The sequence below is a fragment of the Didymosphaeria variabile genome (assembly GCF_027946475.1).
Source record: "Didymosphaeria variabile strain IMI 356815 chromosome Unknown scaffold_3, whole genome shotgun sequence".
In the NCBI taxonomy this organism is placed as follows: domain Eukaryota; kingdom Fungi; phylum Ascomycota; class Dothideomycetes; order Pleosporales; family Didymosphaeriaceae; genus Didymosphaeria; species Didymosphaeria variabile.
The window spans coordinates 2364580-2390012 of record NW_026611622.1 but is presented as its reverse complement, the minus strand read 5'-3'; the positions used below and the strand labels follow the sequence as shown (position 1 = coordinate 2390012).

The window sequence follows — 25433 nt, the reverse complement described above, 5'->3', positions numbered from 1 at the left end:
CAGGGAGCCGCCTTGCATAACCGACCCTCGCACAGCTTGTGACAGCGACCACGCGGACATCGCCATCCAAATCGTCGTCATGGTGTAGAGTTAGTCTTCCAGCAAATCAGCAATCTCCCTTAGATCCTCCTGCTCCTGCTCATCCTGTAGCCGCTTTTCCTCCTTCTCTAGCGTGTCACGTATGAACCTCCTCTGCCTGGCCCGAGCCTTCTTGCCCCATTGCCCTGGCTTAGCCTCAGTCCTCTCTTCCTCATTGTCGTCGCTGTCGACGCCCGGTATCGCAATACCAACTTTTTGGCCCCCCCGTAGGTCATTGGGGTGCACTTCTGCGTCTGTGGGAGCGGCGTCCGCGGCGTTCTCGTGCTGCTTCTCCTGTGCGCGGGCACCGAGCTTCATGAGGTAGGGACGAAGGAGGAGGTAGGCGCCCACGATCCATACGAGACGGATCCAGCCTTCGGGCTTGAGGCGCGAGAACGAGGAGAGGAAGTTGCGGAGGCGGCTGTCGACAAATTCTTGTATATTCTCCATTGTGATTGTGAGTGGCGTACGTGTGTCAACGACTATTAAGGACGAGTAAATGAAAATTGGCTTTCTGTGGTGCTTGTTGCAGGCGATGCGCTGGTGTCTGAATCGGTATTGTGGTCTTCGGTAGGCGTTATTGTTTTACTGCGTCGACTTGGGGCAGGCGCGAAAGTAGTCGCACGCGCAGCACTCTTATATACGTCTCCTCAATGCGCTTGAAAGAAGAAATTGAGTCGGAGCCGAAAACAACTCACAACCCCGAAATCGCGCAGCGGGTCTCAACCGGCAGAACCGTGGGCGGTCAATCAAGAAAGCTTCACCAATCGGTGCCTCATCGGGCCGACGCGTCTCTCACGCGTCGCAAACATCCTCAACACCAGCCCACTTAAGCTCTCGTCGCCACTGCGGCAATGGCTGATCATGACGAAGCGAATGAGCGCGAGGAGGTACCTAAACCCTCGGCTTCATACCAAATCTCATAGATGCATAGCTAACCTCCCCAGCGTCTCAAATCCGCTCTGTGGTACACAATTGGACAATTCGTCGATAATGAAGGCGCAGAAGATTTCAACGCGACCCCACAATTCATCGGAGCCTTGACAGAGCTCGTCTACACGCAGATTCAGAATGCTGCCAAAGACCTCGAGTTGTTCTCAAAGCATGGCGGGAGAAAGGTCATCAATGGCGATGATGTTATGCTCTTGACGAGGCGCAACGAGGCGCTCGAGGAGACGCTGAAGAGGGAGCTGGATCGGATGAGGGCTGCGGATGGACGAGGAGAGGAACAACGGCCGAAGAAGAAGGGGAGGCCAACTGGGATGGGTGCGAGGGGCAAGGGGAAGGCATAGGCGGAATGTCACGATGCTTAATTGGTGTGTGGCGCTCTGCACCATCATGATTGGTGCACGGAACTTGGACGTGTACCTATGTTGAATTTCATGGCGCTTAGGTGTCTACATATACCCCTGGCATAGTCTGCGCAACGAGTACGGAAGGTTAGTAGTTCGGAGATACAAGCGTGCCGTAACTCGTTATGCCACATCACGCTTCACCTTATAATAAAATCGACATCTTAACTTCATTATTATGTATTAGGTTCGTAATCCGTATCATGCAACAATTCGTCCCCCAACAAGCAGTTCCAATCTGATGCATCGTTTCCTCTGGTATAAAGCGCAATATCAATAATCGTTACAGGAAGAAAAAAATCCAAACCACTCCATGCCTAATCTCAAGGAGCGATCGCGACGACTCGACTCGTACTACTCCTAGTAGTTGGTGGCAGCGGTGTTGTGCGCGTAGGTACCGGTAGGAGCGGTATGGTAACCACCGGTCAGGGGCTTGTTGTGCTCATATGGAGCGGTACCAGCGACAGTCGAGCCAGTGTAGGCGGTGTCATGCGATGGGCGCACGTCATGGGCAGGACCAGTAGCGAGAGTCCCAGCACCAGCAGCAACTTCGGGATCGCGGAGACCAGCGTTCTTGTTCTTGCGGCCACGACCGAAGAAGCCACGGCCACGGCCACTTGTATAGTTATTGGCTGGGCTTGGGCCGTAGCGCTTCTCCTTCTTGTGGTGGCGCGCAAGAGCAATCTGCACTAGGGCAGAAACGAGGAAAAGAAGACTGCAATCGTTAGTATAGGTTCTTGGTATGTTGACTAGGTCGTAACTTACGCTCCTGCGATGGCGACGGCGAAGCAGGCCGTGTTGAGTCTGCAGGCCGTACCTAAAGACACGGCGTACGTATACTGCTGATTGCCGGTCGAGTCGTCGAACCCCTGCTTGTCGTTGGACTGGCCGTTTCCGAGCGGCGTCTTGACATAGCCGCTGCAGCTGTGCGCGCCATCTCGCGTGAGGACAGCGATGGCGATGAAAGCGCCCATGAACAGAAGGTCGAATATGATGGCGAGGAAGGCGAAGAACGACTTCCCACCCAGAAAGCAAGTGAGGAGAACGGCGAAAATGGTGTACAGGACTGCGGCGCCTGACATGCCCTCAACTGCCTTGGCCCATGTGTAGATGGTGAGGTCGCGGTCGGCGAGCGTCGCGAGGAAGTAGCTGTAGATGCCGAGTATTATGGCTGCACAGCAGAATTCAATGGCATAGAGGATGGTTTGGAACAGCTTAAGAGCCGCACCGCCGAGAGCCATGGTGAAGGGAGGTCCAAAGTAGCAAGAAGAGGGATTGCAAGGAGGTAGGAGGACCTATAGGATCGACGCAGGTATGGCTGATAGAGAGCTGAACATGTCGCATGGCTGGGGCCATATATGTGGGTTTGCGTCTGCGATGACGCAGCAGCCTCGTTCTTGCCGTGCCCAGGTGCAAGGCCCGACGTGACGCGAGGTCGCTGTTTCTGTACACAGCCGACGTCATTCGTCGCCGATCCTGTTCGCTCCATCACAAGACATGATTCGCCAGAACCCCGGCGCAGCCACACCCAGCTTTTCCTCTGATGCAGCAGGCCACTCGTGTGCCCGCTGCCCATCGTTCGCGCTTGGCATGCCATGGGCCTAGATCTCAACAAGCCTCGATCGCAGAGCCACCGCTGGTCTTGCTCAACGTCACGGCACACATGCAACGCAACTTTTCGCACCGAAACCGGTTGCTGCCCGCTGTCCCTGCATTTCAACACATGCTCGGCACCAAGGCGGCTTCTGAGAAGCTCGCAGGCTTGCCCAGTGCTCACGTGGTGCGCACCGGAACCCCTTCACGCAGCCTCCACCCTCGTGAGAATGCACCGAGGTCGAAACAATGCGGCCATTGGGTATCGCCAAAGTATGCTACTGAATGTGTGTCGCTAAATCGACAGAAAGTGTACCAATCTACAAGGTAATCCAACCCTAGTGCGTGTGCACGTAGTTCGCGGGTAGTTCGACAGCAAGGTGCTCGTCACTGCATCGATTTAATCATCGCCTCCGACCTTCACCAATATCTTCACCTGGTTGTCCTTGTCATGAATCAAAGCCTTGAAACCTTTCTCCTCGACTTCGTCCAAACCGATTCGACCCGTGATCATTTGATGGGGCTTCATGCTACCGGCCGAAATGGCGTCCTGCGCGATTGTTAGCTACATCCATATCGAATTCTCCGACACCGCTTTCACGCATGAACTGCCCGATCGCTTGACGCGCAACTCCGATATCCTCCCAGACAAATAGATGATGGCACTTACGATGACTTCCTGGAAATCGCCGACCTGAAAGGTCGCAACACCCATGTATCGCCGCTCCTTAAACGTGAAGAGATTCGGTGTGATCGTACACGGCTTCTCCCAGATGGCGACGTTGACGATTGTCCCCTCGAGCGCGCGTGGCTTCTATGGCTGCATCTAGCGCTATTTGGACACCAGCGCAATCGAACACGACGTGAACACCCTGGCCGTCGCAGAGCTCTCTGCATCGCTTGACGACGTCTTCCTTCGTAGGGTCGAGGATGTGGTGCGCGCCAAATGATTTCGCATATTCTTGACGCTTCCGGCTGACTTCGGACACGATGATCTTGTCTGCGCCTTTCGCTTGGAGCGCGAGCATCACGGCGATGCCGATGGGTCCACCTCCGAGGATCAAGACAGAATCGCCATTCTTGAAGGGACTGATCTTGACAGCGTGCCACCCGACTGAAAGCGGCTCGACCAAGGCTTGGTTCGTTAGCACATGACAACTTCAGAATACGAAGCTAAATACCTCCTATTTGCAGTGGAACGTTTTTGGGAAGTCGATACAGGGCAGATGTTGGTACCACAATGTGCTCAGAAAGACCACCGCCCCAGCCTATAAGTGTCAGCCGCGCTCTAACTGTTAGGCAACTACTGGATCGTGTACCGCTCAATCCTATGAAGCCATTGCTCCAACAACAGTTGTGCAGATTGTCCTGGCAAGCACCGCAAGTCCCATCGTAGATGATCGGCTGCACTGAAACGCGGTCGCCCACCGTCCAGGCATCTACGCCTTCGCCAACTTCTTCGATCGTTCCGCTGAACTCGTGACCGAATGTCAAGGGGACAGTTTCGCCAGTGATCGGATGTGGGGTTGTAGGACACAGTCCAGGTCCCCCGAGATACTCGTGTAGGTCTATCGCGTCCATAAGTACTATTGCAGGCGTAAGGTCTTGACACACTTACCGCTGCCGCAGATTCCAACCCACGCCGGCTTGATCTTCACTTGGCCTTTCTTCACGATGGGGACTGGGACATCCTCGAATCGCAGGTCATGCTGGCCGTGGAAGCGCACTGCCTTCATTGTCGCGCCGTTAGCCATCGCCATCGTGACGAGATTGTCTGGAGGTGTTTGGAGACGAGGAGAAGGCCCAGCGTAAAAAAGAGGGCGCCCGTGACTTGATGAGACGTCAAAACACCACCTCAATCCGCGGCACTGCCGCTTTTAAAGCTGCCGCTTCGCCAACTTGGCCTCAAGAGTGAATCACAAGCCTTGCGCGTACGCGCTTGATCAATCGCGAGACAAAAGCACCTGGTAAAGGAAGTCCGCACCTCTCGCGGGTAACCTAAACGGGCAGGCCGGTCGACGATCCAACAGCTACCCCGCAAACGCGGGGTAAATACTACCCAGGTGCGCGTCAAGGATGAAGATGGCACTCTTGTCACTCGGATAGGTCTTATCCTGGAGTCGAAACCATGGCTATGGTGCAAACCTCGGTATACCTGTGCAGCTCAGGTATTCACTACTGGGTTGTCACGGGAACGTCTTGCGCCGCGAATGGATTGCTGACAAGAGTTCTCACAGGTCAAACAGTGTGTTAGGTTTGTGCTTGACATTGAGAAAGTTAGGGAGTCTGTTCAGCACCTGCCAGATGCATGTGTGGTGGTCGTCGCGGGGCAGCCAAGACAACCCTCTCGGAAGTCGGAACAGCTTCGGAACGTCCGCGCGAATGACGTCGACCCTGAACACGTGGGGATCAAAGAACCTTGGAACGTGTGACGAAATGATCGAGCTGTAAGGATTTGAGAAACCAATCCGTCTCGGTGCGCCTACGCTCAGACGGTCGACAACCTCCACACTCTTCAAGGGTCCAGACCGGCGCATACGGGTCGACAGACACGTCAATGATGTTCCAAAGTCGTTGACGCTTCAGTGACGAAGGTCCACGAGCGGCTTACAGAACCCAGCGGCTCAATTGCGCCCAATCAACATACAGTACAAGTAGGGCGATAGCGGGGACAGGACCCGATTGTTATCGGCCATGACCTCACTCTCAACACTGCTGCTAGTAGAGAACGCTCGCAGACGGTTAGTGGGCGATTGAAAAGGGCGCTCTGCCCACAGTCACTGCGGATTTCTCTTCCATACTACAATTGCTACAATATTCTTCTACATTTCATTTCCAATTTATCGATACCCATTCTCAATCTCCACAATGCCTTACCCTGAGACCACCGATGCGTTTGCTGTCACAGACATCAAGAACGGAAACTGGAGCAACTTCAAGCGACAAGAGGTACTACATTGCATTCGGGTATTTAGCGCTCTCTAATATCGTACAGCTGCCGCTCAAGAAATTCGAAGATTATGATGTAGATATCGCCATCGATGCTTGCGGTGTCTGCGCGTCCGATGTTCACACCATCTCCGGCGGATGGGGAGAGGAAATTCCGCTTCCGCTATGTGTAGGCCACGAGGTCATCGGCAAGGTCGTCAAGGTCGGCTCCAAGGTCAAGAACCTCAAGGTTGGCGACCGTGCCGGTGTTGGTGCTCAGATTGGCGCCGACCTCACATGTAACAACTGCAAGGCGGACCAGGAAAATTACTGCCCGAATGCCATCGACACATATGGCGCACCTCACCCCGATGGTACCATCGCCCAGGGTGGTTACTCCAGCCACATCCGCGCTCACGAGTACTTCACCTTCAAGATTCCCGACAACCTCGATACTGCAATCGCAGCACCGATGCTGTGCGCCGGTCTCACCACATTCTCTCCGCTCAAGCGATTAGGCACCGGCAAGGGCAAGAAGGTCGCCATCGTTGGTCTGGGCGGTCTCGGGCACTTCGGCGTCCTTTGGTCCGTCGCCCTTGGCGCCGAAACCTATGTGATTTCACATTCGGAATCCAAGAAAGACGATGCTCTCAAGCTTGGCGCTAAAAACTTCATCTCAACTAACAAGGAGAAGTGGTTCGAGCCCTGGGCCTTCCAATTCGACATCATCCTCAACTGCGCCGACGCAACCGACAAGTTCAACCTCCCTGACTACTTCTCCACCCTCAAGGTCAACGGTACCTTCCACATGGTCGGATTCCCCGACAACAAGCTGCAGCCGCTGGACGCAAAGGCGTTTGCGCCGAATGGATGCTACATGGGTGCGAGCCATATTGGAAACAGGCCTGAGATGGAGGAGATGTTGGAACTTGCGAGCAAGCAAAACATCAAGAGCTGGGTCGAGACCCTCGACATCAGTGAGGAGGGATGCAAGCAGGCGGTCGAGAGGGTGTATAAGAATGACAATGTGAGGTTCAGGCTTACGCTTGTTGGATTCGACAAGGTGTTCGGAAAGAGGTCATAGAGAAGCGCTGTACGGTGTATGTGCATGAGTCACCGGAATGATGATCATACTTTCTAATGTGGAAGATATATAATATACCACAAGTTCCCACTAACGATTCTGTCGGTTATCATTGATACACAAGGGCAGAACGACTACTTGTCAAGATTGTGTTAACATTGCCACTACTTCTGTCAATGCGGCAACAGCGGCTTTGGAGAATGCCATGCACCTCTCCAGGTGTAGGCAAACTAGGGTGCATATGGAGAGATGTACATGTTGAGTGATGTCTGGGTGTTGTTTCGCACCAACACTGACCACCACGCACTTGTCCAAAGACTAGACTCGTATTCATCCATGCTGCATGACTCCAGCCCGCTATGCGGCCGATCTCGTATGGGGATTTGCTTTTTGCGCCTCTTCCCCGGTTTGGTTCGGTGGCGCTTCCTCCCAATCTCGCTCCACAATGTTCTTTGTTCCCTTAGCGAGCCCCGTCGATATGCACCAGCGATGCGCGACCCCTGCGACCACGGGCGTCGCCATTGTCATAGTACAGCATGGATTTGAGCCTCGAGGCTGAATCTTGTGGAACACTGAACGCCTTGTTGAAGGCCCGAAAAGGACTAGGCGCACCCACCGTCCTGGACACGATCGATTGCGCTGCGCATGCATGAGCAAAACCGAAAACACCAGACCATGAAACAGGTCTCCGTTCGGCTCGTCCCGAACTGCCCTCCCGAAGCGCATTCCCATTCTTGAAAGAATGGCTTCCCCTTGTTCCAAGCGGTCCGGATACGCATTCGCATTCAAATGCAGGAACTCGGGAGGTCGATCGCCGCCTGCGAAACGGGCCCTTCCCCACCAGGGACAGGCGTACGTTAGTGAAGGAGAATGTCACTGTCATGGTTCGATCTTCGCACCACCGTCGAAGCTGCGGCGGTACGACGTGAGGCCATCACACTGACCACCCTGGTGCTCGTATTCCGCAGCTTCCCCGGCCAGTGACCTTGCGCCCGGCTACACCAGCAACTTCCCCGCGTCCTGCTCCTCCTCCTTGGTGCTTTTTTCTTCTTTCGGTGGAGCCGCGACGTCCTGGTTGCATCTCGTCCAGGTCGCCATCCACGAGCGACAGCGAAATGCTGGCTCGCGTCCGTCGTTGCGGCAGTAAGGGGAGCATGTACTTCCCCTGCGCCTGGAAGACGCAGGGCTTGTGCAACGCTGGATGCGGGGATCTGCGTTCCTGGCGCTGGATTGTGGCATTTTCTGTTGTTGTCCGTCGTGCGTGTGAGCGCGAGCTTGCCCTGGGAGGCGGCTCGTTGCTTTTTCAGCGGTACGCGACGCAATTTAATCAAAGGTTTTGGGCCAGGGCAGCGGGGTTGGCTGGTCCTGTCCTCTCTATTGTTCTTTCCGTTTCCTTCTGTTACCCTCCTGGAACTGTTTTGTTATCTTGTATTCTAGCGTTTTGATCACGAACGCGGCTCTGCGAGGTTCGGGAGCGCACACCTGGATCCATACCCATCGACGCGCCAAATTCATGAACGAGGAAAATCAAGCAGCGCAAGTTCCTGACGCAAGAAGAATCGCACCCGATCAGCATTACAACACACGCTCTCGACCGACTGTTACACGTGCATCTGCAAAGTCCACCCTAGGCGATTCTCACCCCTAAAGCATCTTGACCCGGACTCCCATGTGCGAGATACATTACACCCTCTACGCATGCGGGTGCTGGAAACCGTTGCCACAGCCCGGCACCAAGGCCATGTTGCGGCTGTGCAAAGTGTCAGAAAGCAATAGACTGGATATGCCTTGTAAAGAGAAAGATGGGTTAGAACATAAAGTGGTGAATAGGAGCCAAGGGATGTGTGATGCTTGTTTGTGGAAGAAGATCAGTAAGTAGTTTCAAAAGACCAGAACTATCTGCAAGCGCCAAGAGCGTTGAAGAAGCGGGCAGGTGAATACCTGGCTTGGCGGCGGGAACACGAGAGAGGAGTCGGACTAAGCAAGGTGTTGCGCTGGCGCGACATATCCATTGGAACCAAGAGCAATTGAAGGGACGAGAAGACATTGAGGCGACATTGATGGCATCCGCTTTCCCTTCGATCACGATACCCCTCCATCGCTGTTGCTGGAATACACTGTACTTTGGAAATGTGACTTAGGAGGTTTGGAACGCACAGTCGATAACTTGTATATTCTTGAAAGACGCTTGAATCGTGGTGGAGGACCTAAAGGCGCGCGATAAAGTCGTTGTATCGGTACGGGCTACGTGTACGAAGCTAGGAATGAGCCCAAGTACACGCACGTTCGGTAGCACCTGTCGTCTGCGATTAGCTTACGGATGCAGACATTTTGAGAGTATAGATGGAAAGTTGGGTTTAGCTGTCGTGCGTCAACGCTCTAGAGTAAACCATACAGCAATTCAAAGAAGCCACACGCCGCGTTACTTTGCTCGTATAAGTGATTGTCACCGATTGTCATAACCAGGCTCGTGCGTCTAGTACGTTAGCTCGCTGACGTTCGAATGGTATGTTGCCTTGAGTGCGGATGTTCGAGATCACCATACTCCGTAAGACCAGATCATTCCGTATGGACTTCCACCTGTGGCGTTCAGATCAGCTGATCCACGTGTAAGGGCGCCCTAGTAAATCTCCAGTACGTGGCTCTCTCTAATAGAGCCTGCTTCGATGGACGATGAGGACAAGTGTACTTCCTTAGAAGTAATCTTGGTGACGCCGCTTGCTTGCTCTGCCTTCATCGGTAGGTCCACATCGAGTCAGCGCCAGAGGCAGCGAATAGGTGCGACTCACTCTCAGTGACGACGTCGGTGCACTGCGCATCTGTCTCACTTCACCTCGTGCCTGTTCAAGCCAGGATTCTCTGCGAGAATCCGTGGTACAATGAGCCTGGCGAGTCTGCGGTGACAATCCCCTGCACTACATTACGCCAGGTGAAGCAGTCCAAGACATGTGGCGTTAGCCCCACAATCTTGGAATAACGGACCTTCGCAAGCATAGTCAGAATTACAGTTCCATCATATGCGGTACTAATCTGTTTTCGTAGGCCGAGAAAGAGATCGTGGCAATAACAGGGGCAAGACCAGCTCCGAGGCGTACAATGACTATCCGGACGTTCACCGTTCAACATGCCATATTGGCACATGCGAACAGCTCACCCACTCTTTGGTCAGAGGTCGTCCAATATCATTGGATTAAAAGGCGAACAGGATCCTCCAGACCATACAGGCTTGGACTAAGTCAGAGGCCGAGGTAGGGTCGGAAGCGAGCAGCTACAGGACCATGATGTACGGAGAACGGCATGAGCCCTTAAGAATCATCTAAAAGCAGCTGCAGAACGCCATGCGAAAGTTCGGGGCGATTTTCGAATCATATATCGTGAATGCTCCCGGTTCAAGCGAAGAAGGGCGGCTCTCGAGGTTCGGTCATTCATTTGCGCGGCCTCCTGTGCCATATGGTAATATTGAATCGGCATCGTTCCTGGGTTTATCAGTCAATAAGTCCTCGTTCGGCATACCTCCACACACTCCACCTTCAGCAATTGAACACTACCACAGCCTGTCGTCATCGGCCCAATTTGGTCGTAGGCAACCTCAGCATACCATTGTCTTCATCCGGTCGCGGTACTGCCAACGACTTTACTGGATCGGGAAGAGCACTTGGCTTTGGTGAATCTCATGGCGGATCTCACGCCGCATTTGCGGAGCTGAGCTCGTTGTTTGGTGGCGTCCCGGCAGGTAATACGGACGATACATATTCCCCTCAGTGGCATCTTTGCGGCAGCAACTACAGCATCAAGGACTTCCTAGGTTGCTTACCATCACTCCAGCATATGCGGAATTCGGATCGCTTTAACTTCGACAAATCCGAACAGTGGGGCTACGCTTTCAAGCGAGGACATATAATCCCATACAAATGGTGCTAATGAGTTTACCGGTCTTCCAGTACCTGGTTGCTATCAGTACAAGGCCACTGCGTTGAGCCAGGGCAGGGCGAATGCTTTCTACCTGCACGTTGTTGATAATGTCCTCGCTGCGATCGTATAGGAAGGAGCGCGATATTCATACTGCTCGACCTGAAGATCTAGTGCTATAGCGTGAAGACTACAGTAGCGCCAGCAATACGCTTAGTACTATTGCAAAACATGTGCTCTGCACAGAAACCTGGTGTCCCTCAGATTGTGACTTGGAAACAAGTGCTTCCGCACTAGTCGTCCACCACATACCCGATTGCGTCGCCGTCGCCGTGCCCGTACTCCCACCAGCACTACCACTTGCAGTATTTGTCTTCGTCCCGGAAGGCTCTGACGTTGCAGAAGTCGTCGCGCCCTCTTCATCAACCTCGATGCTATCCGCATCCCCGCTAGTATCACCGTATGTATAACCACTGCCCGGATTATCGTTAACCACCTCGACCTTCTCCAACACCATCTCAAACGGTCCCTGACCATAATCCGTCTCCCCACCCGCCCACTCAATCGTGCCCTCGGCATTGCTGCTATCGCCGCCCGCCCAAATGCCAATACGCACATCCATGGGTGTCTGCGGATAACTATTACCGCCCGAAACAGCCTCATCAGCGGTCAGCGTCCTCAACACGACGCCATCAACAAGCCACTCGGTACTATCTTTGTTCCATACAATCGTGTAGTTGTGGGATGTGGTTTGGCTATCGCTCGCAGCGACATCCACCTCCCTATTCGTCGTACTACTTTCACCTTTCCCAAAGTAATTCGTCTGCGCGACGTCCGCTTCGCCGCCGAGGAACTCCCAGTCCAACTCGTCGAGGTCGTCGGACAACAAGATTGCTGAGCTGACGATGCCAGTTCCGGGGGAGGACCGCATGATGAAAGACACGCGACCGAAGAAGATGTACCACTTGCTGCGAATGGTGGGAGCGTCGCCGGATTCCTTGATGGTGAAGAGCGCGCCCGAGGAGGTTGTCGTTACGTTTCCGGCAGTGATGTTCCAATTCGCGTCGTCAAAGCCGTCTGTGGCGAAGTCGTGGGTGTATGTTGACGAAGAGAGGGCGGTGTCCGCTGCACAGGCTAGACATAGTCAGCGCTTGATAGGTACAAGAGATTGCACATCTGAGCATGGTCAATCCAAATGATGGGGAAATGTACTTTTCTCTGTGGGGTTACATGATGTTGTTGTCTGTGCAGTCACAACGCTTGCGAAGAGCAGAGGCAGCAGCTTGGATGTTAAGAAATGCATCGTAGCGACAGACTGAAGGAGAGAATGATTGCTTGAGACACAAATCGGGACATGGCGCTTCCTGGGGGATAGCAGTTTTGTATATCGATAGCTTCGCTTTGAACCATTAGAGGCAACGTCACCCAGGATACGCAATCTCAGCCTCCATCCCGTGGATCACTTGTGGAGAATTCAATCGCCCTAAAGTTGCTTCGAGGCTTTCGGGAGATGTCTGAGCATAAGACACACTGGTGCAGCTGAGACGGCGTGAGGAAGCTAAGTCGAGACGCGTTGGTGCGTGACGAAGTTGGTGGGTCATGCCCCTGGTGCTAGTCAAGTGGCTGGTGCGTCAACAACCAATCAACTCGTGAGGGCACATCTTGAGGTAGTGAACGATTGCACAGCCACCAAGCGATGAACTGCCCTGAACATGCAGTGGCCTCTAGAGAGTATGCCACGGAAAGATGTGATCATCGAGACATGCGGTACGACAAATGACGATCCGCCCATTCTCTGTTCGAATTTTGGTGAGGATGCATAAAGGCTGGCAACGCGTGCACGGACGAGACGCGTCGCGTTGCTGCCCCACTAAATTGTCCACTGTGCCACTCGTTAACAGCTCCTCTGCGATTGATCACGTCAGTCTTCTTCAGAATCCAACTGTGCTTCGAAACGAAAGGTATTATGCCGATCATCCCTCTTCACCCACGGTCGCTCGCGCCTGCCTCCGCCGCATCAGATTCCAACCCGCTTCCCCCCCTCCTCCGCACACCCTCCGGCCTTGCACTGCTCGAACTTCAGGGCGACATACGCTTCCCGCCCGCAGCCGCACAGTCCAGCACCCAAGTTGGAAAGCTCGTGTTCCCACTATATAATCCTGATCTGAACGCTGAGGACGATACGAAGTGGATGAAGAGGGTGTACTTTTATGTGGGCAAGAACCAAAGGATGGCGGGCGAGGTCAAGAGGTTGGGAAAGCCGTTCGCAGTGATAAGGAAGAGAGAGACCCCCAATGTGGAGGATGTGGTCATGGGAGATGGTGAAGCGGTAAACGCCGGTGAAGAGCTGGAGATCGTAGAGATTGTGAAGTACAAGATCCTTTTCGCAATGAGGCCGGAGCCAGTCGGCGGCGGTGTCGAAGAAACAGTCTGATCACCCATCATACGTACTCAGGAACCCGTCATCGTGCCATCTACAACACTGGTCGAGATGAAATGGGATGATCCTCTTTTCCACTACTGCAACATTTCTGCGCCGATCGACGAACTCCGTCCGAGCATGTAGCTTGGTACCACGCGCAATCAAGGTCCACACTATGGTACAAACCAGCGGCCTTTTCTTACCAAGTGTGGCCGGCTCCTGGTTGGCGAGGTATATGTGGTCTATATGGAGATTCCTAGGCTCGCTTCGCGCCCCGGTCGTTGATCTATTTGATTTCACCGGCTGCCACGGTCCGACGGCGAATACATCGCGAAAACTAAATTGAACGCAACACGTGCACACAGCATCGGCCACAGTATGGTTCATATACCGCTATAGGAGACGATGAGACTCGCGCTGGGTCACTGTAGCCTTTGGCAACCCTCTCGCCTGCCATCATTCTTTCCCTGGTCTATCTAGTATCAACATGTATCGCTTCTTAGCGGCCATAATGGCAGCCTTGTCTGGCACGGCCTCAGCTATTGTAGGAGACTGGCAGCAATGTACCCCTCCTACGACCGAGAGATGCGAACCATAGCTAACCATTTCTGAAGGCGGTGGCATGAGCTACTCTGGAGCCACGCAATGCGCCACTGGGTCCGGTTGCGTTGTTATCAAGTCAGCTCCTTTTCACTCGTCCATCTCATCTTCTGACATTCCTCAGTGAATACTACTCGCAATGCCAACCCGGTGCCGTGCCCGTCGATCCTGTACCCGAGGACCCCACCACGCCCGAGACTCCTGTCGCGACAGGCACGCCAGCCGGCAGCGGTCCGGGGACAACGCTGCAAAGCGGTTACTACTGGATTCGTGCCGTTGCAGCGCCCAACTACCACAAGTACATGCAGACCAAGCCACTGTATGCCACAGGTCCCGCCCTTCTTGGCGACTACACGACAGCAGGCCAATTCCAGGTTCAGGATGGACAATTAGTGCAGCTGGTCTCCGCACCAGGCGAAGCCGTCAAACTGCTTTATGCGACAGTCTCTAAGACGCGGAGCATCAACAACGCGTCTCTTGCCGTGAGCTTCACTGCCGAAAAAAACACATACGGAACGTTCAAGTTCGGAGGCGACGATTTGCAGTGGAGTGTGTCGGACGTGACCCGGCCAAACCCCAGTGCGTGGTATGTGTGCACAGGGCAGCAAATGTATATCAATCTAGGGAACTATGCATACCAGACACCCAGTGGTTGTGCGGACCAGACGATCCATTACTACAACGACAGGACGGCGAACAATTAGATGCAGGCATGAGACCGCGTGAGCGGGGAAGGGTGGATAAAGCAGCACAGGGATCGAACAGGCATTATCAGAACTTACTAGCGGGATGCAGCCTCCACGATCGCAAGCAAGCTATATCTTACCTCCACTAGAATGTGCTCTCCTACAGCCCATTAAACTCGCCAAACTCCGCCCCCCTAATTACACAGACTGCTCAGCTCCCTCTCACTCTCAAATACCACCGTCATAAACACCCGATCACTCCCCATGCGTGGCTCCAAATGCACCGGGCTCTCCAGCCTTCCCCAGCTAAACCTCACTATCTGCCTCTCGCCAACCGTCACCCGCTCTACATCCCTAAATCTCTCAGCAAGCTACCCGCGCAAAGCCCCGTTCGCTGCATTTCGCTCTTCCTGCGTATTGTGCATGCCCTCCTTCCCGCGCCACTATAGGACATCTTCCTCCGCCGTTTTTAAGGACGCGAAAACAGTCTCTTCCGCAGGGAATAACAGTGTCTGCGGTCAAGAGTTGGGAGGTAAGAAAAGGCCATTAAACATCGTTAGATGCGCCTATGCGTCGTATAGATTTCATTTGCTAGGATGTGTAGATGCTCAAAGAATGTGGAAGCGTTGATAAGACGGAACAGAAATGCGGCCTGGTAAGTGAATACAGAATGACGCAAGGGTAATTGGTAGAGATCGCAAGTACAACAGGGAGAGATGTATGAGAGCATGACGAAACAAAAGTGAGACATGAACGAGAAGAAGATACAGAACATGATAAGAAAGGGAGGAAATGAAAGCATAGCCATCGGCAAGCCTCACATCCAGATCATATGCTATCCACTCGAATCCGGCCAAAGGTTGCCGGTCATATCAATGTTGTTGTACGCATCTATTTTGTGCGCATAAAACTCCGCTTGCGCAAATGTCAAGGCCTGTGCGCGCATGAAGTCGTCAAGAGTGCTGAGGTCTTGTTTCTCCTGATCAGCCTCCTCTTGACTCTTTGCGCCGTGAACTTCGTAATCGTAGTCAACAGCGTTGTTCGGGCGAAACTGTGCATTTCTTGCGTTTTCAAGCCGCTGAACTTCCCCGTTCTTAGCGTTCTGTAAAGTAGTTGTGTTGGCTTCCTTATTCCCGTTGAGAACATTCGGCATGTAGAGACGGCCGCGTTCACATAGACGGTCTGCATAATATGCGGGAGTGGCGTAGGATACTCTTGTCGTGGCTCGGCAGTACGCGTAACAGAGCACATGAATCTGTGTCAATGATTAGCGGATGTCAAGCTTCGCAACCAGGCTAAAGCGCGCCGGGATAGGGCTTTGGCCGTCCCTACCGTCTGGAACGTCAATTGCAGTCCATATAGCACTCGTGTCATCGATTTGCGCGCTTGGATCTCCCGGATCTTCTACATGAACGTCAGAGGGTAGTTGATGATGAAGGGGATCCAGGAGATGATCGTCTCAAGAGAGTCTGTAGCGAACAAGTCTCTGTTTTCGTTCAAAATGACCATGCTGAAATCGCGTTATCGAAAAGTTGCCTAACTTTCTTCTTCGTCTGGTCTCTCTTGTCTAAGTTCAAGATATCGTACTCCCATAGTTGTTTTGCCGTAATGTTTATTTCGAAATGGTTGGTCAGATTGGTCAGATACGTCTTCCTAGAAGGACCCTGCAGAAAGTTCGTGTGTATGGGAAATTGCGGTTTCTTATTCATTGTGAAACCCGTGTTGAACAATTTGTTGTGTGGCTTCCATACTCTGCCGTGATCGGCAGTTATATTCGAAGGAGATAGGATTGGAGTCGTGCTCTTGGAGTAATGAAATTTAATGAAATTCATGCGTAGGATGGTCCCACTCTCCAAGCGCGGATATGTGAGGCGCTGCCACATCGAAAGTCTACAAACTGTTATTTTGTTATGCTATGAGTCAGTTGAAGAAGAGATGGTAACACGATAGAACAGGCGCACGGCCTCCTTGATATAACTTGGCCGAGAGGAAGTTTGCTGAAGAGAAAGTGTCTTTCTGCTTGTAGATCAAGCTTGCGTGTTTGAGTATCTACCTCATAGCGAGACGATTGAGACAGCTTGATACCCAACAGGACCCGATCTGGTACCCAGCTTACGATGCGCTGACTTTATGTTTGATCGGACAATTCTCCTCGTACTGGGTATCCATCTGACAAGCTCGAACACAGCCAGAACCTAACACGTACATGGGCCCGTCATTCGATATGTTCTCACCTTTCTGCCAATCTGTGGTCCGTAAATTGTTACAGCGTGGTCCCACCAGCGCGGCCCCACTCCTTATAGCTTGACGCATGATCCACCTCAGCAAAGTCAAGATTGCTTTCCCACCTGTCATTGCTGATCTTCTAAGTCAACTGACCAATTACCCATACTACGGTTTGTCAGGCCGAGGAACCAATCCAATCAGATGAGTTGTCTCTGCTCGACGGATACCTGGATTCTCAAAACATCGCAGGCCTGCATCGGCAAGCATTACCGCGGGTACACATGACACAGAAAGTAGTTTCCAATTTCGAACAGTCATACAAATATTGGGTGTTTCGAACGAATTTTTAGAGGTATGTTTCAAGAATAGAAAGCAAACGCAGCGTACCAAATGTGTAGAGAAAGCGCAGGGTTGAACGTCTGCTATACTAGCTGAAAGTGATGAAAACCAATTTGATAAGAGTGGGCAGGAGACGGTGAGTTGCACGTATGGCATGAAACTGGAGCTAGCCAACGATGGGAAGCCATGATGAAATGCGGTATATGAGACTATCCCTCAGCAACAAGTTGCCTGTTAAAACTTGTTCTTATCTCCCAGAATCTTCTGCTTGAAGTTCTTACTCAAGCTCTTCAGAGATGCAAGAGAACCGAATGACTTTGTGTTAGGCCTACGGTGCGTGTGCTCGTCAAGCAGCTTCTCTTGTGGGAGAAAAGCATCAAAAGTGGCACTACCGCTCGGCTGAGTAGGCTCCCGAGCAGATTGAGCACCATTCTGGGCGTCGATATGTGGTGTTCCCTGTACAAGCGGCTTGCGCTTCACATCCGTACCAGTCTTTTCATTGTGTTCGATATGCGCTAGAGTTTGTGCCGCCAATCTAGGAAGACTTGCAACTTCATAAGGTGTAGGGCTATCGGCACGCATTTGACCATTGTCCCAAGTGCCTTGCCCCCGAGCAATGAAGTACACCTTTGCGCTAGCCAGCGGTGCAAAGGTGACGTTCTTCTTCAAATTTTTGGACATTTCTTTCGATCTCCTGCTCTTGCAAGGTCGAATCGAAGGTTGCTCTATGGATTTTACCATACTCAGTCGTATTTCAAGGTTTGTTTATATAGAACTGAAATGCGTTTTGTGTCACCTTGATGTGGATACACAACGCAGGAATAAATTTTGCACAATGTCATTGCACAAAGTGCCGCTGGAGTAAATCCACCGGCTAGGATTTCACTTCCTAGATAATAGGTGTCTAGAATCACGGTAGCGCCTTGGGACCATTGTAGGCTCACCATGCTGGCACACGTGGCTTCCACTCCAAATGCAGTCCTAACAATAAAATGCTCGCAGCCTAGATTAAACGACGGGATGCAACATGTGTGAAGCTGGTGTTTTATATTCTTCAACATTGCTTCAGATATTTGACTGGCCCTGCCCTTCTCTCGCTACGATGCCAGGGATCTCATATGTTAGCGATGGTCGCGATGGCTTCCAATGGAGCAATGAGTTCGCTCTTGAAGACTTAATAATGGCATTCGTGCCCCATAGAATGGATGCATGACCGGAAAGCGCATCAGCTTCCTTTGCGTCGATTACCTTCTCGGCAGAACCTTTGGGAATGAGGCTCTGCTTCTGAGCTTCCTTCGCAATCTTCGCCGATAGATCTCCGAAGGTCTAGCAGGCCATTAGCTGAGTTCGATGGGGAAAGGACTTGCTTACCATGTTCCCGTTTTCTGGGAAGTAAATGCCGTCCTTACCCCATTGTCCGTCGGCAGTCTCGCCTTCAGCAGCTGCTTCCACAAGAGATGCAACCAGGTCGCTCAGATCGTTCACATGGATATTGCTCCACCTATTTTTCCCCTCACCTAATCTGAAGCCTTCCTTTAGCTTCAGCGTTGCCCGTGCAATCTCTGGTGCTTGGACCTGTATACATGAGCTTGTGGCTGAAGTGCATCAGTCATTCTTTTCGGATCTTACACTACGGGTATGCGAAGGCCCTCTCCCAAGTCCGTAGATATGGGGGCCAACAATCAGTGCAGTGTTGATCTTGTCTTGGACAAGAACCAGATTGTCAACGAGTCTCTTTGGGTTGGCGGTGATTATGGAATGGATGTCTTTGATGTCCTTGACATCGTCATAAGACTTATCGGTCGCGAATCCGAACCTTCCGTCTTTGATCTCGTCTGCAGCGAGCAGCGTGGCGCCTGATATTTGGATCCAATAGCCTTTCCGGCCCCTTTCCGGCTGAGTCAAGCCTCTGACTATCGCTTCAGAGCTTGGGAAATGGGAAGTGACTGCCAGATGCGCAACAATGTCCGCTTCACGTGCTTCCTTCTCCACGAGCTGAACGTCATCTAGGTCGCCCTCCACAATGCGGACGTCAGGATAGATCTTTGACAGTTGCTTGGCCTTCTCATGGTCCCGAACCAGACAACTGATGCTGTTTTTGGGTGCACCGTGCAACAATAGTCGGTACAAGACGTCCCCACCAATGTAGCCAGTGCCACCGGTCCTACGCGTGAGTGAGCATTGATCCTCTGTCTGCGCCATGATCAGAGCTTACAATAGAATTCTCGCCATAATTGGATAATTTTGTGGTATCAAAGTATGTGTCTCTCAATCGACGAAGAGCTTTTGATCGCATCAACCCAAAGCTCGATTTCAAAGCCTCCCAAGGTTGTGTTCAACATAGGGCGTGGGGCCTAAGCTAGCGTCCTGTTCTCGGAAGAGGAAGGTGATTCCGAAACCATTGCTAACCGACTGGAGCCACTTGCCCTATTTTGCCACCTTGAAATTCCAGATCGAAAGAAAATATCCTCGAAAGTGGATGGTCATATGTGAAAGTGTCGCGTGTATGCCTCAACATGCACATCAGTCGGCCATGCCCACCCTCCAAGAACGCTGACGTCATCGCTTTTGACCCACAATGCCCGGAGCTGGACGCGGAAAACGACCAAGTCGCCGAACACATTCATTCGGTGGATGCAAGACTTGTAGAAGGCGGCACGTCAAATGCGATCAGATCAGACCTGCCTGTCTTGCTTGTCGAGCTATCAATGTGACTTGTGAAGGGTACGATGAAGGGGTCCGATGGTTGCCGCCCGCGACTCTTTCTACAGCAGGCACCGGACACTTCGAACATGAGGTCGCTGGTGAGAATACAACCAGACACCATCTCTTCTCGGGTATGTATGCGTTGTATGCTGCCACGGGATCTGTTGATCTGATTGCAAATGCAGTATCATCGAGGGCGTCCATGTCCACAAGCCTAAGACAATGTTTCGGTTCAAGTTCTGTAGATGCATCTCTTGCACGGATCGATGCTCGAACACGAGGTCTCCAGACAGATGAAGAAGACATTGTAATCGGCCCCTTTGGCGTCCTGAACATGGTGGCTCCGGCAATGGAAGCCCCTGCCGAACCTGCGCCAGTTGATTGCCCCTCTAGGCCACAGATGGACCCCACGGCCAGTGACAGCGTGCTGGATAGTGACCAAATGACAAACGAAAATGGAACAACCAATGTGCTTGACCCAGTACCGGCTCTCGTCGACTGGTTTGATCCAATCCTTGGCATCAACGACAGTCTGCAATGGTCTGACCTGTTCTCGCTCGATTTTGACACTGGGAACAGTCTCTTGATGCCTCAGTATGCTGCGCACTATCCCGAACATGAGTTTGGGATGACTCAGCCTGATTCCGGAATAGCTTTGTCTGAAGAGACTCTGCGTGCACAAGACCCAGCACCCTTGGACTATCCCCTAAGTTCAGCCTCTGCACAAACATTCAACGAACCACACCCTCAAGGTGCTGCTGTAGGAATAATAGAACAACATCGAATCTTCCTAGCTGAAGTCGATTCGCCCACCGAAGCCCAATTTCTTTTGAAGCATTTTTACGACTTCATCATTCCTGGATGGTCATTCATGCCATCCAATGCGAAATCGCCATGGACCATTTTTCAGTTATCGGAAGCAGCAAGATCACTTTCGGAGATGACATTCCTACAGACCGGGTTGCTGAAACATGCGAATGCGGCTAATCTTTACGGGATATTAGCATGCTCAGCTTATCATCTCTCGGTGAGTTCTGGTCAAACGACAAAAGAGCCTGAATACTGGATGGGTCTCTTCATTCGACTGCGGAGCCAAGCAAATGTACACATGCAAGTATCACTTCGCGAGGAACTCAAAGGCCCAGCAAAAGCGAAGTACAAAGATCAACTCATGGCAATCTTAGCTATGCTTGCGTGCGCGGTAAGTTATCTTCTCCAGTAAAGCTGTCTCTTCTTGACTGACCGAACAACCTCCAAAGACAGTTTCCGGACACCATGCTGATGCACGTCGCTACATTATAGACGCAGAGCGTTTAATAAGGGTGAAAGGCCTTGCGAAACGCCAGATATCTCGAAAATGTCGGTTCCTGCACCATGTCTACTCATGGATACGGGTGGTTGGGGAAAGCACTTACGTGCTCCACGATTATACGCATTACGGCTCTGTTATCGACAATATGAGCGCCGCCTATCGAGCTGGGAGGCTTCATGCTGGTTCGGAATTGGTGGAGAAACCCCCTCCTAGGAGTGGTCATAACGCTCGACTGGACGACTTCTTGCGGCTCGAACCTCACCAATCCGACAGTGACCTTGATATAGAAGAGTCAAAAGGAGAGATTGGGCTGCACGACATCCACCTCAACGACTCACGACGAGATCACAATACCATGTATCACGAAATTTACGGGATATCGGAGACTTGGCTAAGTCTCATTTCACAAACGACTCGCTTAGCGAACATTTTAGATGCCGCGAGATACGGAAAAGATACGGACAGCCATTTCCTCGAGTTCTTAAACAAGCGCTCCAGCCGCCTAGAGCACATCGTTTGCTCATGGGCTCTGAGAGATCCGGGCGCCGACGAGACCGAAGGCAACGGCACGGCCGCCATGCCTCGGCCGGTAAATTACCACATGATGCAAGCAATGAATTCAGCTTTAGTGATATTGTTTTACCGGCGCATTCGCAATGTCAACCCACTTATCTTACAAGGCCACGTTGGGTCTGTTATTCAGTCACTCAGAGATTTCGACGAAGCGCTCCTTTCCGAAGGGTTGTCAGGTCCGGGCTCTGCTTGGCCTGCCTTTATCGCGGGGTGCGAGGCTTTGTCACGCCAGAATAGGACTTTGCTCATGGCATGGTTGGACAACGGATTCGAAAAATGTGGTCTTGAGACATTCAACATTTCCATGACAGTCATGAAGGAAGTCTGGAAGCGGCATGATGAACGTACACTCCACTCAGACCCTGGATCTGTCGGCTCCAATCAATCGAGAGCATCCAGATCGACATCGAACCAGCCTACGTGGGTCGACGTCTGCAGGGAACAAGATGTGTGGGTTACTTTATATTGAAGAACTCTTTCGAAAAGCTAGCGTTAGAAAGAACTGCTCATGCATACGATCCGGAACAAACTATTCCTCAACCATCGCATTTACGACAAGATATTAAAGCTTTGCAAGCGCTCCATCCCAATTCAGGCGTCGGACATGAGCACGGGAGATGTCGGCAATCGTTCGGCATCTACGAATTGTTAGCCACCTCGGGTACTTGGGGACAGACAAAGCTACCCTGCTAAAGCCATCGTGACCTGTAACTCGTGCAGCAAGAGCTTGAGACCCAATTCGACCCCTCTTTGGCCGTCATACTGCAGATTTTCAGCGATTTATCATGAGCCACGAACATGCAAAGCAACTTACTGCGAGACCCCAGATGGCGATCCGACCAACGAAACAGCATTTGGCTCCAAGCGCTAAAGCCTTGAAGATATCAGACCCCCGGCGGACTCCGCCGTCCATTGCAATCGGTATTCTGTCACGCGCTGCTGCCACGCATTCTTCAAGAACATCTAGCGTCGCCGGCATGCTGTCAAGCTGGCGGCCGCCATGATTTGATACAACGATACCGTCGACACCATATTCGACCGCTAGCTCTACATCCTGTGGACTGGTAACTTTTGGGAAAGTCAGCAAATCACCCAACCTGTTTTACGGTTTTGACTGACCTCCTTTAAGCCATATTTCCATCGATGTGTTCGCTCGCAACCAAGGGATTGCCTCTTCCCATTCCAAATTATCCTCTGCTACAGATTAGGGGCTGTCTCCGAGCTTGAAACGGATGAAAACCTACCAAATGCTTTGGGACCGTTCGCCTTTTCCTCCTCCGAATTAGCGAATTCTTGTCCTCCTTCAGATAAGATGTTAGGGAAAGTTAGATCTTTAGGAAGTGTAAAATCATTCCGCATCTCGTTCAGTCTTCGACCCAACGCAGGGACGTCCACCGAGAGGAATAATGCTTTATATCCGGCGTCTAAGCCTCGTCAGTATCAAGTTCGCCTTCGAATGTATATCGTGTGGAAGTTTCACGTACTTTCAGCTCGTTTCAACAGCTGGAGTGTAATGTTACGGTCCTTAACGACGCACATTTGCATCATGTAAGGGTTTCCCATTGAGTGTTGAATGACTTCCTCAAGCGATGTGGTAGCATACGAGCTCAAGCACATTGGAATGCCCACGTCCGCTGCTGCACGTGATGTCCCAACTTCGCCAATTGGATGAGCCATCTTGTGCATAGCCGATGGGCTGAATCCCAAGGGAAACGAAATCCTCTCTCCGCAGAATGTGGTCGAGGTATCCAGGTTCGAAACATTTCGCAGTACGCGAGGCACTATTCGCCATCTGTCAAACGCGGCTTCGTTGTCGCGCAGTGTTATCATGTCCATCGCTCCCTGATTGTAGTACTCCTCGTACTCTTTAGGCAATTTTCGACTTCCATACGTCTGAAGGTCACTGATTGAAAAAACATATCGATCAAGCGTTGGTGCACGATTCGCCATGTTGGAGAGTAATAGTGAGCGTAGGAACGTTGCGACTTGTTTCAGGCTGACGTCCTCTTCAGGTTATGGCTACATATCCTCCGATTTTCATGGCCCACACATTCAGAGCAATTAGTGCATGAGCGGCACATGATCCGATATGTTAGTCACTATCGCCTCATTTCCCCCAGCGAGTGGCATATACTAAACATGGCCTCACGACAATCACCGAATTCGGGGCGCGGAGATATCCCACCGGAACGACTTGCTAGTCACGATGCGCGGGACCCCAGCCGTGCAGTGCTAGGTCCAGTGCAACCCCGCATGTTCTCCAATTAAACCCTTAGAAAAATAACAGTAGCTCTTAATCGCGATAGCTTTCTGAGTTGAGATTGAATTCCCCACAGCAGCGCATTCTCAGCGTTGGATATTGGCGGCTGTGGAGCCTACCAGTAGCTGATATGTCCGGACGAATGTAATAAAGCAACATCCGCACAAACATTTCTCCCAAAATCGCCAGAACACTCAAACGTTCCATTGTTCAACAAACCACACTGTTTCCATTTCCCCTAAAATTCTCTGATCATTCGAACGTCCATCACACGTATCACCGCCACAATGGGTAGCGCATCCAATCACAAGGACCTGACCGGGATCCTAGTAGCACTCACCACACCCTTCACAGACGACAGTTCGAAGATTGACGAGGGCCGACTCAAAGCACACATTGACAACCTTATCCAAATCGGTGTTCATGGCATCGTACCAGGAGGAACGACTGGAGAGTTCACTGCTCTAACGACAGCCGAACGAAAAGAACTTGTTGAGCTCTGCATCAAATACGCCGCCGGTCGTGTCCCCGTTGTTGCAGGTATTGGCGCATTGAGCACTGTGGAAGGTACAGATCTGGCGGCACATCACGCGAAAGCCGGGGCCTCCGCACTCATGGTCGTGCCACCTTTCTACGACCCCGTCAACTTGAAACAGCTAAAGGAGATGCTTGGAGAGATACATAAGACCTCGGGATTGGACATTCTTTATTACAATATACCATCAGCCAGCGGACTCACGCTCTCGCCCAAAGAGATTGCATCACTTTCCGAGGTTGGTGTCAAGTACCTGAAAGACACCTCCGGAAACGCACCCGCGTTCACTGAACTTCTCTTTGGCCACGCCGACAAGATCACGGCATTCAATGGCTGGGACACGTTGACCTTCTACGGCATGGCTGCTGGCGCAAAAGGCTCCGTGTGGGGCGCAACGAATGTGATTCCAGAGCTCTCCGTACAGCTCTGGAATACCGTTGCGGTTAACGGAGATCTAAAGAAGGGTAGGGAGTTGTGGCAAAAGATCTGGCCCATCTGCGCGTTCTTGGAAGAACACAACTACCCTGCTGCAGTCAAGACAGGGATGGAGTTGCAAGGTATCAAGACTGGCGGGCTAAGGAAACCATTTGGTCTGCTGGAGGGTGAAACACGACAAGAACTTCTTGGTTTGTTGAAGAATGCGGGGTTGAAGACTGTGTCATAGCGTGCGGCCTTATGCTAAATAGAAATGATCGAGATGTCGATTATCAGTTTTCTCTACACCTGACTTTGACTGTACCCTTTACATATTGTTAAACCTTGGTATGATTGAATACATATGCGCTGCAAGATATGAGAGGAGACTTTTACATGATAGTCCATGCAAGTCT

General features: G+C 51.9%; 12 protein-coding genes across 12 annotated transcripts; 6 read left to right on the top strand and 6 right to left on the bottom strand.

Annotated features, from left to right (window-relative positions):
* Nucleotides 1–90: 90 nt before the first annotated feature.
* N0V89_004144 (uncharacterized protein) lies at nt 91–528 on the bottom strand (the record flags this gene model as incomplete). Its single annotated transcript, XM_056212934.1, has 1 exon — nt 91–528. One exon carries the CDS (start codon nt 526–528, stop codon nt 91–93), a length of 438 nt encoding a protein of 145 aa, XP_056073242.1.
* Nucleotides 529–932: 404 nt separating this feature from the next.
* Nucleotides 933–1370, top strand: MHF1 (MHF histone-fold complex component; the record flags this gene model as incomplete). Its single annotated transcript, XM_056212933.1, has 2 exons — nt 933–968; nt 1026–1370. 2 exons carry the CDS (start codon nt 933–935, stop codon nt 1368–1370), a joined length of 381 nt encoding a protein of 126 aa, XP_056073241.1.
* Nucleotides 1371–1790: 420 nt separating this feature from the next.
* Nucleotides 1791–2774, bottom strand: N0V89_004142 (uncharacterized protein; the record flags this gene model as incomplete). The annotated part of the gene is made up of 3 exons (XM_056212932.1): nt 1791–2145; nt 2196–2725; nt 2766–2774. 3 exons carry the CDS (start codon nt 2772–2774, stop codon nt 1791–1793), a joined length of 894 nt encoding a protein of 297 aa, XP_056073240.1.
* Nucleotides 2775–3423: 649 nt separating this feature from the next.
* On the bottom strand, nt 3424–4759 carry N0V89_004141 (uncharacterized protein; the record flags this gene model as incomplete). Its single annotated transcript, XM_056212931.1, has 6 exons — nt 3424–3573; nt 3694–3837; nt 3887–4158; nt 4205–4291; nt 4343–4591; nt 4642–4759. The coding sequence occupies 6 exons, from the start codon at nt 4757–4759 to the stop codon at nt 3424–3426; spliced, it is 1020 nt and encodes a 339-aa protein (XP_056073239.1).
* A 1132-nt stretch (nt 4760–5891) lies between these two features.
* N0V89_004140 (uncharacterized protein) lies at nt 5892–7035 on the top strand (the record flags this gene model as incomplete). Its single annotated transcript, XM_056212930.1, has 2 exons — nt 5892–5972; nt 6019–7035. The coding sequence occupies 2 exons, from the start codon at nt 5892–5894 to the stop codon at nt 7033–7035; spliced, it is 1098 nt and encodes a 365-aa protein (XP_056073238.1).
* Nucleotides 7036–11120: 4085 nt separating this feature from the next.
* Nucleotides 11121–12247, bottom strand: CRH1_1 (transglycosylase; the record flags this gene model as incomplete). The annotated part of the gene is made up of 3 exons (XM_056212929.1): nt 11121–11194; nt 11257–12078; nt 12157–12247. 3 exons carry the CDS (start codon nt 12245–12247, stop codon nt 11121–11123), a joined length of 987 nt encoding a protein of 328 aa, XP_056073237.1.
* Nucleotides 12248–12910: 663 nt separating this feature from the next.
* N0V89_004138 (uncharacterized protein) lies at nt 12911–13378 on the top strand (the record flags this gene model as incomplete). The annotated part of the gene is made up of 1 exon (XM_056212928.1): nt 12911–13378. The coding sequence occupies one exon, from the start codon at nt 12911–12913 to the stop codon at nt 13376–13378; it is 468 nt and encodes a 155-aa protein (XP_056073236.1).
* Nucleotides 13379–13601: 223 nt separating this feature from the next.
* N0V89_004137 (uncharacterized protein) lies at nt 13602–14670 on the top strand (the record flags this gene model as incomplete). Its single annotated transcript, XM_056212927.1, has 2 exons — nt 13602–13606; nt 14091–14670. 2 exons carry the CDS (start codon nt 13602–13604, stop codon nt 14668–14670), a joined length of 585 nt encoding a protein of 194 aa, XP_056073235.1.
* An 817-nt stretch (nt 14671–15487) lies between these two features.
* Nucleotides 15488–16361, bottom strand: N0V89_004136 (uncharacterized protein; the record flags this gene model as incomplete). The annotated part of the gene is made up of 2 exons (XM_056212926.1): nt 15488–15907; nt 16194–16361. 2 exons carry the CDS (start codon nt 16359–16361, stop codon nt 15488–15490), a joined length of 588 nt encoding a protein of 195 aa, XP_056073234.1.
* A 1090-nt stretch (nt 16362–17451) lies between these two features.
* Nucleotides 17452–19449, bottom strand: N0V89_004135 (uncharacterized protein; the record flags this gene model as incomplete). The annotated part of the gene is made up of 5 exons (XM_056212925.1): nt 17452–17942; nt 18432–18543; nt 18589–18792; nt 18847–19381; nt 19433–19449. The coding sequence occupies 5 exons, from the start codon at nt 19447–19449 to the stop codon at nt 17452–17454; spliced, it is 1359 nt and encodes a 452-aa protein (XP_056073233.1).
* An 874-nt stretch (nt 19450–20323) lies between these two features.
* Nucleotides 20324–21145, top strand: N0V89_004134 (uncharacterized protein; the record flags this gene model as incomplete). The annotated part of the gene is made up of 1 exon (XM_056212924.1): nt 20324–21145. One exon carries the CDS (start codon nt 20324–20326, stop codon nt 21143–21145), a length of 822 nt encoding a protein of 273 aa, XP_056073232.1.
* A 3210-nt stretch (nt 21146–24355) lies between these two features.
* Nucleotides 24356–25267, top strand: N0V89_004133 (uncharacterized protein; the record flags this gene model as incomplete). The annotated part of the gene is made up of 1 exon (XM_056212923.1): nt 24356–25267. One exon carries the CDS (start codon nt 24356–24358, stop codon nt 25265–25267), a length of 912 nt encoding a protein of 303 aa, XP_056073231.1.
* Nucleotides 25268–25433: the final 166 nt, after the last annotated feature.